Source organism: Callospermophilus lateralis, chromosome 2 (genome assembly GCF_048772815.1).
Source record: "Callospermophilus lateralis isolate mCalLat2 chromosome 2, mCalLat2.hap1, whole genome shotgun sequence".
Taxonomy (NCBI): Eukaryota; Metazoa; Chordata; class Mammalia; order Rodentia; family Sciuridae; genus Callospermophilus; species Callospermophilus lateralis.
The window spans coordinates 6586696-6605973 of NC_135306.1; the positions used below are offsets into that span (position 1 = coordinate 6586696).

Sequence of the window (19278 nt, forward strand, 5' to 3'; positions counted from 1 at the left end):
GAGGCCACAGCAGAAGGCCCAGGAGGACTTAACCCTTCCCTACCCAGAGAGCAGCTATCCTACCACTCAGCCCTCCCTGCAAACATAGGCAGCCTGCACCCTCCACCCTGGGCCCCAGCCCTTTCTCCCCACTCCTGCCTGCTCCGTTGTTCTTCCCTCTTCACAACTAATCCAGGATTAGCCCTTTCCTATCTCCTTCAGGGTATTTCGGGGCTCCCTGGGAGTGTTCTGGGAGTGTCAGGCAGAGAGGGGGCTGGGAGGACAACACTGTCTAAGTCCACCACTAGCTGTGACTCTGACAAAGGCCTGTCCCTCTCTGAATCTGAAGTGAAGAAAGTGAGACCCTTGGCATTAACATCTCTGTTGCAAGGTGTGTCTGGGGTGGCTTTGCATTCAAGGTGGAAGAGGTCCTGGGGGGACAGTCTGGGCCCCTCCCAGCTCTGGTGTAAACTGCTCCCAGTCTTAGGAAGACTATGGAAGGGAGTTGAGGGATGTGAAGCTCAGAGGAAGGCAGAGAGAAGGACAACCTAAGAGGAAGGGGGCTGGAGAGTGGGGCCTGGGTCTTCAGAATGAGGGAGATCAGGGCTCCTGTTTCCCATCCTCAGACCCAAGATGTTTACCATCTCAAGTTAGGCTTGGCAGGGAGGTCAGAACTGCCCGCCAGCCCGGTAGCTGACAAGGCCACTCTGGAAAACAAGCCCCTGGCCTTCCCAGAAATGATGCTTTGAATGATGAAGGGACAGAGTGTTTCAGGAGGGAGTGAGTGCAGGGACACTGTTCAGCCCTCAAGAGCCTTGGCCTCAGGTCAAGTCTTGTTTTCTGGGCCACTGTGCTGGGAACAGCTGCTTTGTCCAAGCGGGGCAGGCTTCTGGAAGGTCAGGGGATGGGAGCCCGCTGGGCTTCTGGGGCTGGTGGGAGAAGCTCAGGGGGCCTAGGTGGGGGAGGAGAGAGGCCAGAGACATAACCATGAGGGTCATGGGGGCAGGGCTGTTCCCAGCTGTCCTAACCCCTTCTGATGCAGGCACCTGCCAACAGAGGAGCAGTGAGGCCCCTCATGCTCAGTCAGCAACCTCCCCAAGGACCTCCCCGCAGGCTGGCGGCAGAGGCTCAGGGAGGCAGCTCAGCTTTCAGGCCCACTCTCACTTTACCCACCTGCAACTGGGACTAACAGAAGGGCCTCCTGTGAGCAGTAAGTTGAACACCGCTGATAAAGAGGTTGGCGTGAGCATGGCACCTGGGGAGTACCTGCAGCTGCTTTACCCAGTGCTAGTGGGGGCCCTTTGGGGCAGAAGGCGAAGGTTGATGGTTTTTAAATTTTTTGAGTTTCCCCAAGTTTTTCAAATTGCTGTTGGAACCAGAGAAAAGTCTACCACTGCGGTTTTAGGCAGAGTGGAAAGGACTGGGTGGGGGTGGGTAGGGGAAGAACAGCTTGGCCTCCACCCTTTGTTCATTCTGCTGGACTCTGGGAGGCGGGTGGATGGTTTTCCCACATTGTTGTTCTTTCCAGAAGTAACCAGTTCCAGATCAAACTCTAGTTCAAAGCACTGGCTGCAAGGCCCCATGGCTGGGGTAGGGGAGGCGGTGGGGATGGGGCATGGGGGCTGGTGAGAGGGTTACCAGACCAGACAGAAAGACTCTACTGTGGAGGTACAAGAGGGTCTTCTAGGGGGTGGACACTCAGCTGCTCAGTCTCCCTGTCAGCAGTCCAGGACAGGGGCAGAAGGGGGAGTCTTTGCTGAGACCTGAGGTTGCTTCCCTAAGGAATCAGAGACCTGTAGAGGGAAGAAGGCAAGGCCCTGGCTTATTCCAGAGGAGGGCCCAGGCAACTCAGGTCTCCGGCTGAGGCCTCTCTTCTGCCACAGGTTCCCTGCTGGTCCAGGAGGAGGACAGGTGGTGGGAGCCTTCCTCACACTAAAGAGCTTCCTCACCTGCGTGCTGTGGTTTCTGCATGTCCCCCAAGTCCATCTGTTGGAACCTCCCTTTCTTAATGTGGGGGAGGCAGGGCCTAGCAGGAGGTGATTGGGGCTGCCCATGAATGGACTGGTGCTCCCCCTGGCAGGCTTAGCTAGTAAGCCTTCTCCTCTCCCAGGGAGCCTTCTCCTTCCCAACTTCCGCTACCTTATGAAGCAGCACAAGGCCCTCACTAGATGAAGCTGCCAGGTCTTGGACTTGCCAGCCTCTGTATCATGAACCTAAATTACCCAAACTTAGGTATTGTGTTCTAGCAACAGAAAAAAGACCAAGACACTACAGTCATCATTGTTCCTCACAACTATCTTACTGATGCCATTCTGATTTTACAAATAGGGAAAAATGAAGTCTCATGTCAAATGAATTGCAAAACTGGGATCTGAAGGCAGCTCTGTCCATCTCTCTGAGCCTCTGCTCTTGACCCCCAGCACCTTCAGCAGGCCCCCCAAGGGGCTGAAACCTGAACGGGGCCTACCCACAGTGATTGTCAGCAGGGTTCGGTGGTGCATATCTGTAACATCAGCTGCTTGGGAGGCTGAGGCAGGTGGATGGCAAATTTGAGGTCAGTCTAGGCAACATAGTGAGATCTCCTCTTAAAATAGAAAATAAAAAGGGTTAGGGATGTAGCTCAGTGGTAGAGCACCATTGAGTTCAATCTCTAGCATCACAGAACCAACCAACCAACCAATAGTAACAACAACAAATAAACCCAGTTGGGCACAGTGGTACATGCCTGCAATCCCAGTGACGCAGGAGGATTACAAGTACAAGGACAGCCTCAACAAGTGCGGAAAACCTTGTCTCAGAATAAACAAATAAAATAAAAAGGGATGTGGCTCAGTGGTGAAGCATCCCTGGTACCAAAAAAAAAAAAAAAAAAAAAAAAAAAAGAAAGAAAAGAAAAAAGAAAAAGAACCCTGGGGATTTGCTGTTGGGACCACAAGGGACCTTGGAGAGCACAGAATGGAAATGCCCATCACACAGATGGAGACATAGAGGCCATAGGAAGGGACTCTCCACCACTATGCAGGGGATGATTGAGCTGTGAGAAGGACCCTGAACTACTGGCCCCCATTCTGGTGGCCTCTCCTACTCCACAACTATCAACGCTCAAAAGGGCTTATACCACAGGCAACTGGGAGGGCGGAGAACATGCTGGCACCTACGGGAGCCCCATTCAGCTCAGAACCTCCAGAACCTGCCCTGAAGGAGCTCCCGACTTCATGGAGCAGTAAGATGAGCGAAGCTGACCATTCTGTGGGTACCCAAGAAATGGTCCCTCGAGCCCAGCAGGCTTCAGACATGAGGGAAGGGCCCCCATTACATGGAGACCTCCAGAGGCTACTTTGTGTTATAGATTTATTTGATATTTGATCTGAGTCTACAATCAGACCCACAGGTAACGGACTGCTTCATGGTTGTCAGAGGCTAGTGTGCATTATTTGTGAGGATTACATCCAATGACACGACGCAGAAAACACAGACAGACAGACATAATCATTAAGACGAGAGACGCTAAAACGTGCCTTAGTGTCCACGTGATTGATCTAAGGCGGGGACCCTTCTAGAGGGGGGACCAAGTGATTGCTCTAAAGTGAGTGTCCCCCCACCAGGCAAGCCAGGCACCGGACGGAAACTGGTGTGCAGCCAGAACCTGGGCGTTGCCCTCCCAGCAGTGACACCCGTGCCCGCCCACCTCGATAGTCTGCTCTTCATGAAGGACCAGGTGGTGATGAGGCCAACGTAAGCAGCATAGGTGAGTGGTGGCACTGAGCAGACCATGACAGTGGGGGACAGATCGGGGCTAAGTAGCCCCCTGGGCGCCTAGTACTGCGCGTGGAGGGGTGGGCGGCGGACGGGGTGCAGCACCGTTCATTCGGGGACTGGCCAAGCCGAGTCTCCTCCCTTCCTGGCAGCCCCAGAATGTTCCTTTTGGCTGACAGCCACAGAAATGAGCGCCTGCCAAGACCCATGGAGGAGAAAGAAAACAAGACACCAAAAAAACCCCCGAAAACAAACAGGAGGGGAGAGGGACAAACAGAACTCTTGGCCAAGGTCACAACAGACTCGGAAGACACCCTGCACCCCACACCCCGGAGGAAGGAAACGCAGTTCAATGTCTTGCTGCCTTGCTCAAGGGAAACTGCCACCTACCTGAGACTCCAACTCACTGGCCCTTAGTGTTGTTGTTTTTTTTTCAGTTTTTTTTCTTTTTTAATACCCAAACCATCAATTTTCAAAGCTTAGAAAATAAAACTAAACAACAACAAAAACATTCATTTGACTTAAAAAAAAAAAAAAAAAAAGAATCTGAAACGCCACAAAAACGGATGAGGAGAACCCAGGCCTGGCCTTCTGCCGTGGCCCGCTCTCCACAGGCCCTGCTGCCAGAGCTCAGTCGGCACCGCTGGGCACTGTCCTGCAGCTGTTTATCCTGGACCATTCTGCCCAAGTCTGGATGGGCATCCGATGCTGGTGGCATCACCCAGAAAGAAAAAGGGGAAACACCACCCAGCGTTCCTTAAACACCTCCCGTGGAGCTGAACTTTCTCAGGAATGTCTAAGTTATCTAGAGGAAGAAGATGGGAGGTGGAGAAAAATAAATACCAAGAGCTAGGTTGGTGTCCCTGGACCTCTGGTGTCTACCAGACTCTGAGGCAGAGGTGGCCTCAAAGGAGGAGACCCTGTTGTCCAATACTGCGCTCTGAGACTGACTCGGTCTCTGGCCTCCCCGACAGGCGAGCATGAGGCTCAGGGAGAAGAGGGGCCAGCCCCTCGGATACTGTCCTCTCGCCCTGGCCCAGCTCACACCGGCCCCAGGCTCCGCCTGGCTAGGGCTGGGCTGGCTGTCCAGAAGTCCTGGGAGGGACAGGGTGGCCCGCCTGGCCTGAGGACTCGCGAGGGTCCCACTGTTGACTGCTCCTCTGGCCACTCAGGCCTGCTCCTTGTCGGCCCTCCAGAGCCGTTCCTTGACTTCGGGTGGCAGCGTGTTGAACAGGTCCTCCTCCACCACCAGGCCGCTGCGCTTGAGCAGCGGGCACTCGCCCAGCTCCACTGGCAGGCACTCTAGCCGGTTGCCCCGTAGCTCGATCTGCGCCAGGTTGGTCAGCTCGCCCACCCTTGAGGGCAGGGACTGCAGCACGTTGTTGCCCAGATGCAGGGCCCGCAGCTTCCGGCACTGGAAGAGCTCCGGGGGGAGTATCTCGATCTGGAGGAAGAGCAGAAGGCCAGAGTGAGGTGTGTGCAGCCAGGACGGGGCCCCCTGGCTTCCCCTCCCTGCGGACACCTTCCCTGATCCCTACTGCAGCTCCCCAGGAGCCTGGCACCAGCAGTGTGGCTAACACGTTCCTGTACATTAGTCTCTGCCCTGCAGTCACCTCCTTCATGAATCCTTCCCTGACTGTCTGGGTCTCCTGGCACTCCTGCGCCCCCTTTACAGCACTAATTCTTCCATCTGTCACTCCTGGATGGTGGGCTCTAAAAGGGCAGAGCTGGGTCTGTCTTGCGCTCTAGGAGGCTTATGACGCTGGCAGCCACTGCCTGCTCCACCGTGTCTCAGGGCTCTCCAGGAGTGAGTCTGTTGGTGCTGCCTGGCTTGAGAACAATTATGAACGCAGCGCAGCATGCTAAGGACATCCAGCCCCTGAAATCTGAGACCTGGGGAGGTTCACTGAAACTGACAGGAATCCCAGCGAGGTCACTTCTTCCTGGTCCTGTTTCTTCACGTATCAAGTCTCAGCAAGGACAGGGGTGTCAGAACCTAGTTCTGGCCATTGGGAACCCCCTCCTCCTGGATTGGCCGCTCCAGCATGCAGCTCACCACAGAGGAGGCTCACTCTGAGCATGGATGCCATGGACTCTGATCCCCCGAGCCACTGTAAATGCGCTTCCCATTGTACTGATGGGCTAACGCGGCCTCTAGAGAAACTCACTTGCCCGAGGTTCTGCAGAAGGTGGAAGAGCTAGGACTTGACAGCCACACTATATTGACTGTCCACACTGATGGCAGAGCTGAGCAAAGGGCAGGGCCAGAGTAGAGCCATGCTGTGCATGTGGGCATGCTCCCTGCCCTTCCGTGCCCAATCAGCTGACAGTGGTCCTCACTGATCTGGTCTAAAGCATCCTCCCTCACAGGAGGGGCTGGAGGCAGGAGCAGGAGACCTCGGTCCCACTCGCAAGTGAGCACAGAGGAGAGGCTGCTCTATCATTCTTCCCATTTTCCTTCTGAGGAGACTGAGGCCTGCAGAGGTGAAGGGCAACTTGTCCGAGGTTGCAGGGCCATAAAGGATCTGAGAGGATGTAGGCCTTGCTTCCTCCCACTCCCACCCCACCCCACATTCCTATTCTGTGAAATATGTCACTCGGAAATATGGTGGGCCTCGGTATCCCCATTTGTAAAATGCAGGACCTGGATTAGAAGTGCCTCTCAGCTTGGACATTCTGCGGCTGAGGACCTTTAGGCAGTCTGGTATCTCTGGCCACTTGTGGAGGACTCCAGGTGAGTCCTTCTCCTTGCTGAGAAGGCCAGTGAGAAACTCAGCCTTCTCAGCAAGGCAGTAAGTGTGGGTGGCTGAGCTAAGGCCAGGCCATAAGGGGCACTATGGGGGTCTTTAAGGAGACTCTTGGCCTGAGTACTCACAATTGTCCCTGTTGTACCCAATGGTCAGAAATGGGTGGGTGGCTTCAAGGACTGGAAGTTAGGAATATGAAGGGCAGAGGGCAAGGGAAGTGGGCTCTGTAGGACCAAGGAACCACAGCATCCCCAGGGCCCACCTCTGATGATGGTCAGGACAGTGAAAAAGGCTCTGCCTAGTCAGCGTGGCTCCAGAGCGCCCTCCCCGAAAGTTCCCCCTTCCAGAAGCCCCCTGCCTCCTGCTGCTGCACTCCCCCAGAGCCTCCAGCAAAGAGGAGGTACTTTTAGTAGTTCAGCTCCTCACCACAGCCACACCTGTCCTTTGCACCGTCCCTGATCCCCTGAAGGCTTGAAGTCACTTCTCATCACTCCCAGTCCTACCATTCCTGCCTCCTCAGACACCCCAGTGCCTCCCCCATCAGCGCTGAAATGGCCTCAGGTCTACCTGGTCTTCAGACTCTCCCAGCAGCCTTCAGGGGTGCTCCCTGGCTCCCTGGCTCTACGACCTTCTCAACCAACCTCCTGGAAAGATGCTGTCTTAGCCTACACGATCCAGCTCCTGCCCCCTCCCCCTCTACCCTGGACTACCACTAACATGGTTCCCACCCACAGCCCTGCATCTGCTCTCTATCCGCAGACTCCCCAGGTACTGGGGATCACATGCGCTGGCCCAACCTTCCTCTTCTACCATCCAACCCCAAAGCTGGAGGCAGACTCCTGTTCTCTCTTAGTGATCATATCAAGGAACCCTCTTCATCCACAAGCATAGAATAGATGAATTCTTGATCTTTAGGCTGGCATGACTCAGAAGTCCTAGACCCCTGACACAGGTCATACCTTTGCCTCTCATCTAAGGTCCTGTCTCAACAATCTTCCATCTACCAGCCAGTTGAGTAAGAGACCTCAAGCCGCCCAGGCTCCCTGCCCCACAATCCTACCTCCAAATCCATCCATGTCTCTGTCCCTAGCAACATCGGCCAGTACAAGCCCATCCATTCACAAACCATGCCCCTACCAGGAGCAAAAATAATCTCTTTAGGGGCTGGGACTGCAGCTCAGTGGTAGAGTGCATGCACAGCCTGTAAGGCCCTGGGACTGAACCGCAGCACCCAGAAACCTTGTAACCTTGCTAACAGCAAGCAGGCTCACCCTTCTCGTCCCTGCCACCAGCGAGAACTCAAGCACTGAACACAAGAGCTGACATCTCTGCAGACATGGCTTAAGGGCCAGACATAAAACCAAGACCCTGAAACTGGAGAGGAAGACAGGAGCTTCCTAGGGGCTGGGGCACAGCCCACCTCTGCCCTCAGGGCAAAGTCCACATTCCAGGGCAGCTGACCTCCCTGCACCTTCCAGTCTGACCTTACTGACTCTCCCTTTCCTCTTCACCTGACCACCTCCCTCCTTGTCCTTCTGGAGCAGGTGACATGCCCCTCCCTCCAAAAGGACAGGGATCCACAATCCCTAGCGGAACCCTAGCTATGCTTCATGCCAACTGCCCTGGTCATCCCAGCACCCCCTCCCTAGCTGGACTCTAGCAATGCTCAGAAAACACCTGCCTGTGGAGAGGTACTCATTAGTATGAGTACAGCCTGAGAAAATAGCACCCAAGGGCCCAAGCGGGGCCACACCCACCCCTGCTGCCCCACCAGTCCATAGTGCTCACAGGATCCAGGGAGCCTGAGTAGGAAGGAGTCTGACCCAGGCCTTGCCCTAAAAGGAGAGGCCTGCCTGCCCACCTACTGTTGGCCCAAGAAACCCCTTTTCCCTGGCGCTCTAGGAGGTGGGGGACAGGATGTGATTAAGCAGTGTGCTAAACTGGGTGTCCAGAGGGTCTCCTTCCTCAGGGACAGCAGGCCTCCGCCAACTCCTTTCCTGAGATGACCTCAGTCAACAGGCATGACACCGACAGAGGAGCCTGATGTGAGGAGATGGGGGTGGGGACTGGGCTCTCACATAAGATGTGAGGTCAAAGCCTGGTCAGTTCCAGGAGTGGCCGATTCCAGGAGCAGGAGGCACACAGTGAGGCATGAATACTGTGCCCTGAGGAAGCCACCTAGTATCCCCTCCTCACATTATGCAAGGTGCTGGGTTTCTGATGCTTCCCAAACATGGCCTCCCACAAGAGACTCCAATTCTGATCAGCAGGCCTGTGCTTTCCACAATGGTGAAGCATCTGCGTGGACCCTTGCCCTGTATTCTCATACACTCGAGTCATAATTTGAGGGAGTCATAATTTGGGGGAGGGAGACAGGATCTGTCATGATTCCTATGACACAGAGGAGGCAGGCTGGTTTTTAGGAAAAGGCAGGGAAGAGAGGAGGAAGGCTGCTGAGTGGCAGCAGTCTGGGCCAGGAACCCCTGCCACCTGTCTGAGTGATGCTGGAGAAACTGTGCTCCTCTCAGAGCAGGGAGAAGCAGACAGAGGCATTTTAGGGCTCAGCACCCTCTGCCCTCGGTGTCCAAGGACGCTGGAGAGATCCTATCAGGAGAACCAGCAGTGCTGGTGGAGAATGGATTGCTCACCCAGAGCAGCGCAGACACAGCAAGTGTTCAGCAGGTCAGCAAAGGCTGCATTAGGGCCACTGCTGTGACAGGCACAGAGTAGTAAGCAGCAGAAGGGTCTCCCCACCCCGGGCTCAGGCTTCTACCACCTCCCACGTCACTGCAAAAATCTCTACCTCAAAGAAGGCCCAGGAAACCCCACAGTACCCTGCCCTCAATCCTGCCTGTCTGCCTCCATCAAGGGACCCCCAAGCCCAAGGGTGGGGTTGTCCTAGCCAGGCAAGGAACTGTAGCAAGGAAGCCACCAGTCCCAAGGGTGTTGCCTCCCATACAGCCAGCTCCCAGAGGCCTGCACAATTTCTTTTTTGGAAAGGTGGGTAGTGACAACCATCTAAGCCCAACTCTGAGGTTCACTATCCCTAATGCAGAGGGGAGATGGGTGTGAGGAATACTGGGAGCTGCAGAAACCATCTCAGCCAGGATAGCCACTCAGTTTCTGTCCTAGACTGGTCCCCTGGCTGCCAATCCAGCTGGGGACAAGCTGAGAAGACACCACAAGCTTCAGGCTAAGTTCTGCCTCCTACCACTCGGCCCCATTCACATCCCTTCCTACAAGAAACCCAGCTTGAGGTCACCTTGGAGACACACCCTGACAGGCCACACCACCTCTCCTGGCAGGAAAACTCTACATCATTCTATGGCAAAGGGAGGTTTTTTCCCCAAACCCATGGGTCTGATTCAGCAGGTCTCAGAGGTGGCTTGGGAGTCTGAATCTTAAACAGCTCCCTCCTGGGTGGTTCTGGGGACCACAGGTAAGGACTTCAAACTGAGAAGCACCAATTGTCCTGAGATACTGGGCATTCTGAGCACCCGTCATGGGCCACCCCAGCACACACATGGCACCATGGCCAGGCCACTCACCCGATTGGCCGTGACAGCCAGATTCTGAAGGTTCTGCAGGAGGCCAATGTCGGCGGGGAGGAAGGTCAAATTGTTGTGGCTGAGATCCAGGTAGCGCAGCTTGCGGCAGTAGAAGAGCTGGGTGGGAATTTTCTCAATCTTGTTCCGGTTTAGGTAGAGGCGCTCGAGGTTGGTGAGGTTGCCAATCTGGATGGGGATGTAGGCGATGTGGTTGTACCACAGCTTAAGGCAAGTGAGGCGGTGCAGATGCTGGAAGCTGATGATCTCCTCGATGGTCTTCAGGTTGTTGTCCTTGAGGTCAATCTCCTGCAGGTTGTGGAGGCTGAAGATGGAGTGGGGGATACGCTCCAGGTCACAGCGGATCAGCTCTAGCTCGGTCAGGTTCACCATCTTCTTGAGGCTGTTGAGGACAATGAGCTTGGTGCCCTCGTTATTGATGGACAGCTTCTGCAGGTGCACACCTACGTCCGTGACCACCTGTGGCAGCTTGCTCAGGTTGCTCTTGAGTCGAAGCACCTTGAGGCGCTTTAGCTCCCGCAGCCCATCGATGACGATGTAGCGGTTGTTCTCAGCGCTCAGGTTGCCGGTCAGGTGCAGCTCCTCCAGTGTCTTCAGGCTGTAGATCCACAGCGGGATCTCCTTGATGTCAGTGAACTTGATGTGCAGTGCCCGCAGGTTCTCGCGCAGGAAGGCCAGGGCAGGGGCCTCGATCTTGGCTGCTGTGTGGTACAGCCACAGCTCCTTAAGGCCCGTGAGCTGGGCGATGCTGGGTGGGATGGTCACGTCGGGAATCAGCTCCAGCTTCAGGACCTCTAGCTCGACCAGGTCAAACACAGTGTCCGGGATGCCGCTGAGCATGAATAGGTGCAGCTCCAGCTTGTCTTGTGCATTTTTGGTGAGCCGCTGGCGCAGCTTGTCCAGTGTCCACTCGTTGTTAAGATTCAGCTGCCGAAGCTTGTTCTCACTAACCTCTGAAAGGAAGACAGCGAAGCGCTTCGAGTAGAGAGGGTCATACTGGTCGATGAGGTGCAGCATGAAGGCGAAGTCGTTCTTAACATCTGGGATGTCACTGTAGCTGCTCTCCTCGCGGATCGACTCAAATGAGTACTTCTTGAGGGAGCGGCGCAGCATCCACCACAGTGTGTACATGCAGATGAGGCCATAGAAGATGACCAGGCTGATGTAGAAGGACGCCAGGATCTTGAACAGTGTGGCCAGAGGGTGTGCACACCGGTAGGTACGGTAGCCCGTGAGGCTCTCAATGTCCACGGTGCAGTCCACGTCAAACTTGATGTTGTGCACATAGTAGACAGTATAGCAGATGATGAGGATGAACTTGATCACCTTGATGATGGTCTGCCGCATGTAGAGGCGGTAAACGATGTCCCCCTCCTCCACGTGGGTCCGAAACTTCTTCACCTTCTCAAACAGCGCCTTGGCCTGCTCCCCCTCCTTCTTGTCCAGCACGCCCGTCTCCGAGCGGTCCACAATGCCCTGCTCTATCCGTGACTTGGTCCGCTGCAGCATGGGCACAGTGGCCTCCACGTCCTCACTGACTGTCGACGACTTCTTGTCCATGGAACCATTCATCTTGCTGAAGGCAGGCTTGGGGTCACTCTCTTCCACCACTGTCTCTGAAAGGGCCCTTGTAGTCCAAGGCGAATCAAAGCACTTGAGCAAGATAGACACAAAGTGCTCCAGCTTGGAGCTTGTGCGTGGGAACTTAAACCAGAAGTTGCTGCAGGCCAGGAAGATGAGGGTGTGCAGGAGCACGAGGTAGGGGAAGTACTTGGCGAACCAGTGCAGGCGGTTCTCGTAGCAGACGGCGTCCACGTAGTTGTACTGGTGGCGGTCCAGGTCATACTTGATGCCCGTGGGGCCCGTGTCAGGGGTTGGCAAGATTGTAGAGTTGGGGTAGGTGGGCTCTGGGCTGGGGGCTGTCCAGCCCCGAAATGAATCATTGCAGGAATCCTTGGTGACCCACTTACAAGGCAGGCAGATCATCTTGTCCTGGGTGACTTGCAGCGTCCCACCAAAGACAGCAATCATCAGCATGACAATAGAGATGTAGTCAGTGAACACGTCCCACCAGGGCTTCAGGATCCGATATGCTGGTTGTGTGTCCGCAAAGTAGCGCAGCTCCGTCACTGGAATCATGGTTCAACCTGAAAGGGACCCAGGAGGGTCAGGGTAAAAGTATCACCACTGTACAGATTTCTACCTCACATCTACCTGGGAGTCACAGCCCGGCCCCTCCAGAGGTGGCCTCCGTCAGGCCTTCTACAGAAGCCATGTGGTCACTTGTTAGCTGGAAAACTACCATGGGGGGGCAGTCTCTCCATTTCACAGGAAGATGGTAGGCTACAAGGTTAGTGCCATCTCCACAGATCACTGCCTGCCTCCTGGTCCCCCTACAGTCTATTTGGAGTTCTGAGAATCCCTATTTGGAGGCCATTCATTTAATAACCAGAGGGGCTTGTTTAAAATTCCCAGGAACTCGAAACCAGCTGCTGGGAAGCAGAAGTGGCCTGAAGAAAGCAAAATGCAGAGGGGGCTTATCAAGAACTCACTTTTTTTTTTTTTGGTACCAGGGATTGAACCCAAAGTTGCTTAACCACTGAGCCATGTCCCCATGCAGCCCAGTCTCTAGGGTGTGCAGGGACAGGGAGGCGGCAGAAGGCAAGCAGCCCAGGACCCTGAGTGAGGGAGGTAGCATCTGGGCATTTAACAGAGGTGGCAATGGTCGTAGCAATGCTGAGGGCACTGGGCAAGCCACTCCCATGCAGGCTCTGCCAGCTCCCTCTGATGTCCCAAGGTAGGGACTCTTTTGTCCCATTATTTGGATGTGGGAGCAAGGGCTCAGGGAAACAGTCACCTGTCCAACGACACTCTGCTAGTCACCCTATGGCATGGCAGGTCTGCCTTTCTAGGTGAACTCAGGTCCTCATTGTGGGGACTTGCCCCTTCTGGCCTAGGGCTCAAACACCCAAGTGGTGCCTGACCCAGGCAATGCTCATAGAAACCAGGCCCAGGTGTCCAGCTACCCCCACTCTGGAACTCCCAGAGCTCAGGTCACCTTGGGGCCAGTAGACACTTCCACCGCCCTGGGTCTCCTGGTGAAGCTTGGATTTGTGGGCCAGGGAGCACACCCACCCCACAGGAAGGCCCCAGCCCTCTAATGACCAGCTGGCTCCACACACCACCCACACTCCTAGGAAAGAGGGGACTCTGGGCGGACAAGGGCCTGCTGAGTCACACAGCTGGCCTCCAGCTGAGACAGCCAGTACAGCCCTCCTTCCTGGCTCCCTGAGGCCTTATCCAGGGCAGGCTGAAGACTGGGGACTGGAAGGGAGGAGTGATGAAGAGGAGGGCCTCAGGGCCTGCCCTAAGAGCAGGAAGGAGGCTGGCAGGGACCAACCAGGAGTCGGCATTTATGGCCGGGGGCAGCTTCTGACCAGGCAGGATGTGGCTTAGATACAACAATACTCCCCTCACTTTCTGAGGGGGAGTGGATATGTCAACTAATGCAGAACATCCAGCCCCCTCTGCCCTGGTGAGATGGAAGTGTGCACAGCTTTAGTGCAGGCCGGGAGGCTGGGGCTCGAGGGGTAGGGCAGGAAGCAGCCCAGCCATTCCAATCTTTCTGACACCCTCCCCTATCTCAAGGCACACTAGACTCTACTTAGGCCTTGGCTAAGTCCTGTGGGGACAACCAGTGCTCAGGGTATGGTCCCCACCTTAGCATCCTCTGGCAGAGTGAACATGTGTGGTGAGGACAGAGGGTGCACAGGCTGAGAGGCAGGGCCCGGGGCAGCCACAGAGCCAAGAAGGACCAGATTGGAGGTGGAACAGGCTGGAGGATGCAGAGATGCAGAGGCAGGACCTGGGGTGATCAGAGCCAAGAACCCCCAGGATGGAGGCCAGTGTGGGTCTGACCCAGCAGTGCCTAGGCATGCCCTGCTGCGGTGACGCCTAGAGGGGTCACTCCCTCGCTGGACCTGTCCTGCTTCCTCACCTCTGCTGTGCAGCTCTGGACAAGTCGTTGCCCCTACCTGAAGGCATTTTGGAGGAGGCCTAGAAAGAAGGTGCCGACACCAAATCTAGGGATTCAGTTCCTAGGGGTGTTGAGGAAAAAAGAGACATCCCCCATGGAGGCAGCCAGGTGGAGTGGTTCCTGCTGTGTGTGAAGCTAGCACCAAGGTGGGGCCAGGGCTCTGCTGGGAGGCCACTCACTGGCCTGTGGCTTCAGGTCCTTCCTGTGTATAACGGACTCACAGGACTCCACCTTCTCATTCCCCAGGCCAGGCCAGATGATCACTGAGCGCAGGAGTCTGCAGCAGACACTGGGTAACTCAACAATTGAGAAGTGCTCCCAGAGAGCGACCAACTGAAGGGCGGCAGGGTGGGGAGCCCAGGAAGGGCGTGGGTCTGGGTGTGAGAAGGAGGGCAGCAGTTTCAGGTAGGTGTGGCCTGGGAGTCAGCCAGGCTCTGGGCCCCTCCTTCTTCCTGCCATGGAGTCACAACATGGGGGGTGTGGGGGGGCAGTGAAAGACACACCCAGGAGTCAGGTGTGTAAGATGACTCAACACCTACAGTTAAAACGGCTCCCCATTCAGAGACTGAGACTCGGGGCCCAGCCCAGAATCCTCATAAGCCAAGGGTATCCATTGTTTTTCTCAACTGGTTTTATACTGTGGTGAAATACACATACCATAAATTCCCCATCATACCCACGTTAGTGTCTGGGTCAGTGGCTGGGTAGTGAGTAGGAGGTGGGGAGCAGACAGATGGGGGAATGACACCCGCAGGGTGTCAATGAGAAGTGTGTGGAGAGCTCAGGAAGGACATCTAGGAAGGAAAGCCACTAGGGAGGGCTCCCAGACACCTGGGGAAGAGCCAGGCGGGTGGGGCCTGGCACACAGTAGGTGGGCAAGAAGTCACCAGAACTACAGGGCCTTTTCGATGGACTGCAGAAGCTCATTTTGTACTGCAATGTCGGAAAATGTGAGAGCCAGAATACTAAGGGACATAAGCTCATGATGCCTAGACCCTTGGCCAACATTCCTACACAATGGGGAAGGTTCCTCTTCAAGTAAGCTAGACGGAAGCCTAAAATGAAACCTTGTAATTTAACCAGCATACATTACCTACATGATTAAAAAATAAAACAGGGGGCCAGGCACAGTGGTGCATGCCTGTAATCCATCCGGCGGCTCTGGAGAACAAGGAACGAGGATTATGAGTTCAAAGCCAGCCTCAGCAACTTAGCGAAGCCCTAAGCAACTCAGTGAGACTCTTCTCTAAATAAAAAATACATAAAAGGACTGGGGATGTAGCTCAGTAGTTAAGCACCTCTGGGTTCAATCCCCAAGATCAAAAATAATAACAGGGGGCTCAAGGGTGTAGCTCAGTGGTAGAGCACTTGCTTAGATGTGCCAGGCACTGTGTTCAAATTCTAGCACTGAAAAAAAAAAGTATGTAATGTTAAATAAATATAACCTTATAACTGTAGAACATGAAAAAAAAAAAAAAAAAAAAAAGGGCTCAGGCGTGGAGATCTGATGTTCTTTGTAACTTTGAGCTGGAGGTTTTAGAAGGCAATATGAAGACAGGTCAGGCCAGGTCTCTGCTCCAAAGATAGGGGAATTTGGAGAATTCCCTGAATCCTAAATACAGGACAAAGATCAAAGGGTTTAAAATTGGGGCTGGTGAAAAAAGACAATAAGGAAGTGAAGTGTGCCTTGCTGTGCTACTGGCTGCAATCTAGTTGTTTTTCCTATTTCCAGCATAGATTGGTGTTGGATGTCACTGCCCAGGGTCAGGGATTAACAACAAATGGGAGATTCCCGGACACAACCAGGGGACTGTGGGCAAGAGACCACCAAAAGCAGGAGGGGAGGCTGGGAAGTCTGGGGGACAGGGACTTTTTCAGGGGCATGCCACCTCCCTGGTGTGCAGCAGAGAGTGCAGAAGGTGGAGCAGGGGTTGCTAGAGTGCACAGAGCCCTGGAAGGAGAGGGGGTGGGAAGGAGGACAGCCAGTGCCTGGGAAAGACTCTAGCACAAAAGTTCAGTCACAGGGACTTTGATCAAAGTGAACAGGAAACTTGGGAAAGCCAGATTTGGTGGTTGGTGATTTGTCAAATATTTACCAGCTGATGGAATGCCACACAGCAATAAGCACACACCAGCTAAAGACACTTGATGACCCTAGGAGAGGTCCACTCTCCTAACTACATCAAGCAGGCAACAAAACCGTGCACGGGGATCCTCTACCACACAACGCACACACTCCACCCAAGCTCTCTTGGAGTGAGGTGAGATGCTCTTTTTTTTGGTGGGGGGGTACCAGGGATTGAATTCAGGAGCACTCAACTATTGAGCCACATTCCCAGTCCTATTTCTTTTTTTTAGTTGTACATGGACATAATAACGTTATTTTATTTATTTTATTTTTTATGTGGTGCTGATGATCAAACCCAGTGCCTTACACATGCTAGGCAAGTGCTCTACCACTGAGCCACAACCCCAGCACTCCCCAGCCCTTTTTATATTTGGTTTTGAAACAGGGTCTCACTAAGTTGCTCAGAGCCTTGCTAAGTTGCTGAGGCTGGCTTTGAACTTGTGATCTTCCTGCCTCAACAAGGATCCCCAACAACCTTTAGGATTACAGGCATGCACCACCACACCCAGCTGAGATGCTCTTTACAATGCTTCTCACATCCCAAATTTACCTCTTTTTTTATTATTATTATAACTACAGGCATATGGTATTCAGGCAATTAAGAAAAAAGTTTTTTTTCTTACTTGTTATTTTTTTTGTGGTGCTGGGGATGGAACCCAAGGTCTCATGCATGCCAGGCAAGTGCTCCACTACAAAGCCACACCCCAGCCTGAAAAAAGTTAAAAAAAAAAAAAAAAATCATGATTTCAAGGGATCAAGAATAGCTAAGATAATTTGGAAAAGTAAGAGGGGAAGAAACACTAGATACTGAAACTTACCAAAAACCTATCAGAATTCAAACAATGTGGTGCTGATGCGGGGACAGATGTGTGGACCCAAAGAACAGAAGAGAGCTTTGAAACCATCCATCACATTTCTGGAAACAGATGTGTCATGTTGGCTATGCAGATCAGGGGAAAGAAGGGGCATAACGAGCGAGCAGTGCCAGCTCTCAGGGGGGAACATGAGAAAGCACAGTCCCAGCTCCTTCCTACCTCAAAATAAATCTCAATGAATTAAAGACCTAAAGCAAAACCTGAGAATGCTGAGGTGCCAGGGATGCAGTTCAGTGGCAGAGCACTTGCCGACTTTGTGCGAGGCCTGAGGTTCCATCCCAGTACTGAAGGGGAAAACAAACAAACAAACAACAACAAAAAAAAAACTAAAGAAAATGAAAAATCTAAAGGACTATCTTACTTAGTGTAGTAAAGACAGGAAAGAATTTCTTAGCACAAATGTGCAATTCCTCATTCGGTGAGATTGAATTACATAACCCCAACACCACAAATAAACAAATATATCAAACTAAAACATGCACATCAAAGAACATAACAATGAACAGATGGAAAGAAGGAAGGAGGTATTTCCAATGTGTGCATACAAAGAATTAATACCAGTTAACGCCTAGGAACAGACAAAGCAGACTATTCAATGGGAGGAAACAGCAAGACACATGGATAGGCGATTCATAGGGAAAAGTACAAATGGAAATCAGTGCACAGAACGATTCTTCACCTCATTAGTGGTCAAGGAACATAAACCAAAACAATCAGATACCCAGACGAGACCATTATACTCCCTCAGTCTGACACAAACACTGAACTCCTAGCTGAAGAGTCAGGACGCATAAAGCCTATAGCCCAGGAGTCCATAAAACCCATAGCCCAGCAGTCTGCTGGAGCAAAGCATCCTAGAGAGTCTGCCTTACACACACTTACACACACACACACACACACACACACACACACACACACAAAATGAGAACTACCCACAAGGATGCTCAATGGAGTTGTTTATAAAAGCAAAACACCAGCAGCGATCTAAACTCATTGACAGGAGAAAGGCTAAATTGCTCTATTCATATAATGAAATGTTTTGAATCAATTAAAATTATGAACTAGAGCTGCATGTATTAACAGGGACAAACCTCAAAAACAATGCTGAACCAAAACACAAGTCAGAAAATGATATATAATATAAGCTTTGTGGGGGTTTGGGGGGGGTTGGGGATGGAACCCAGGGGCACTCTAACACTGAACTACATCCTTGGCCTTTTATAAAAACTTGGGACCAGATTTTTAAGTTGCCCAGGCTGGCCTTGAACTTGTGATCCTCCTGGTTCAGTAGCAGGCCATGTGCCACCTGTGCCCAGCATCTTTACACTTTTCTATGTGCTTGAGCTATGACATCACACAATGCTTACCCAAACAATCACCTATTTCTAGCCCCTTATGGCTGGTCCTCTCCCAACCCTTGCAGGTGAGAAGGCCCCACAAGCAGCCACAGCCACTATGCTGATCACCAGAGCAGTAGACACAGTTCCTCTGCCAGGCTGCCCACCCTCGCTCCTCTTTTACTCATGAGGTACCCCCTTGCCTGGTCCTGCCATGCCCCCAGGGAAGACACAGAAATGCCCGAGAGGCAGGCCAGACAGATCCTTGCTGTAAGGCCACACGGGCATGTGAGAAGAGCAGGACTAGATCCCGCAGAAGGACTGGGGCATCCTTGTTCCTGGAGGGCCAAATGAGGAACCCAGAGAGCCTCCATCCTTCCCGCAGTGGTAAGTGGCCTGGGGAAGGGCAAAGAGTAAGGGCTTTGGAGTTGGGGACAAGTGGATTCAAATCCAGCTCCAGCTCCAGCATGAAATAATTCATGACCCCAGATTATTTATTATTATTTATATTATTATTTAGCCCAAGCCTCTACTTTTGCAACTTTAATAATAATGCCGTCTTCCTCATGGTTCTGTATGCAGTGACACAAATGATGTCCAAGATATATTAAGCTAAAAAAATTCCCAGCTGGGCTGGGTTGTGGCTCAGCGGCAGAGCACTTGCCTAGCATGTGCAAAGCCCTGGGTTCGATCCTCAGCACCAAATAAAATAAACAAATAAAATAAAGATACTGTGTTCAACTACAACTAAAAAATAAAAAAAATAAAAAATAAAAATTTCCCAGCTACTCAGGAGCTGAGGCAGGAGGATCATGAGTTTGAGACCAGCCTAGGCAATTTAGTAAGTAAGATCC

General features: G+C 53.0%; 1 protein-coding gene across 8 annotated transcripts in view; it reads right to left on the bottom strand.

Annotated features, from left to right (window-relative positions):
- Nucleotides 1–711: 711 nt before the first annotated feature.
- The window catches only part of Lrrc8a (leucine rich repeat containing 8 VRAC subunit A), a 29625-nt gene continuing 11058 nt past the window's right edge, over nucleotides 712–19278 (bottom strand). For 4 of the 8 annotated variants that reach the window (XM_077108801.1, XM_076845316.2, XM_077108797.1 and 1 more), the window contains 2 exons: nucleotides 10031–12195; nucleotides 2857–5179 (listed from right to left, as the gene is read on the bottom strand). In XM_077108801.1, coding sequence (XP_076964916.1) covers nucleotides 4904–5179; nucleotides 10031–12187 — 2433 coding nt within the window. In that variant the 5' untranslated portion in view covers nucleotides 12188–12195 and the 3' untranslated portion in view covers nucleotides 2857–4903. Of the gene's footprint in view, nucleotides 2564–2856; nucleotides 5180–10030; nucleotides 12196–16835; nucleotides 16922–17030; nucleotides 17129–19278 lie in introns of those variants that run through there. The other 4 variants (XR_013090337.2, XM_077108800.1, XR_013090336.2 and 1 more) reach the window with 4 other exon arrangements.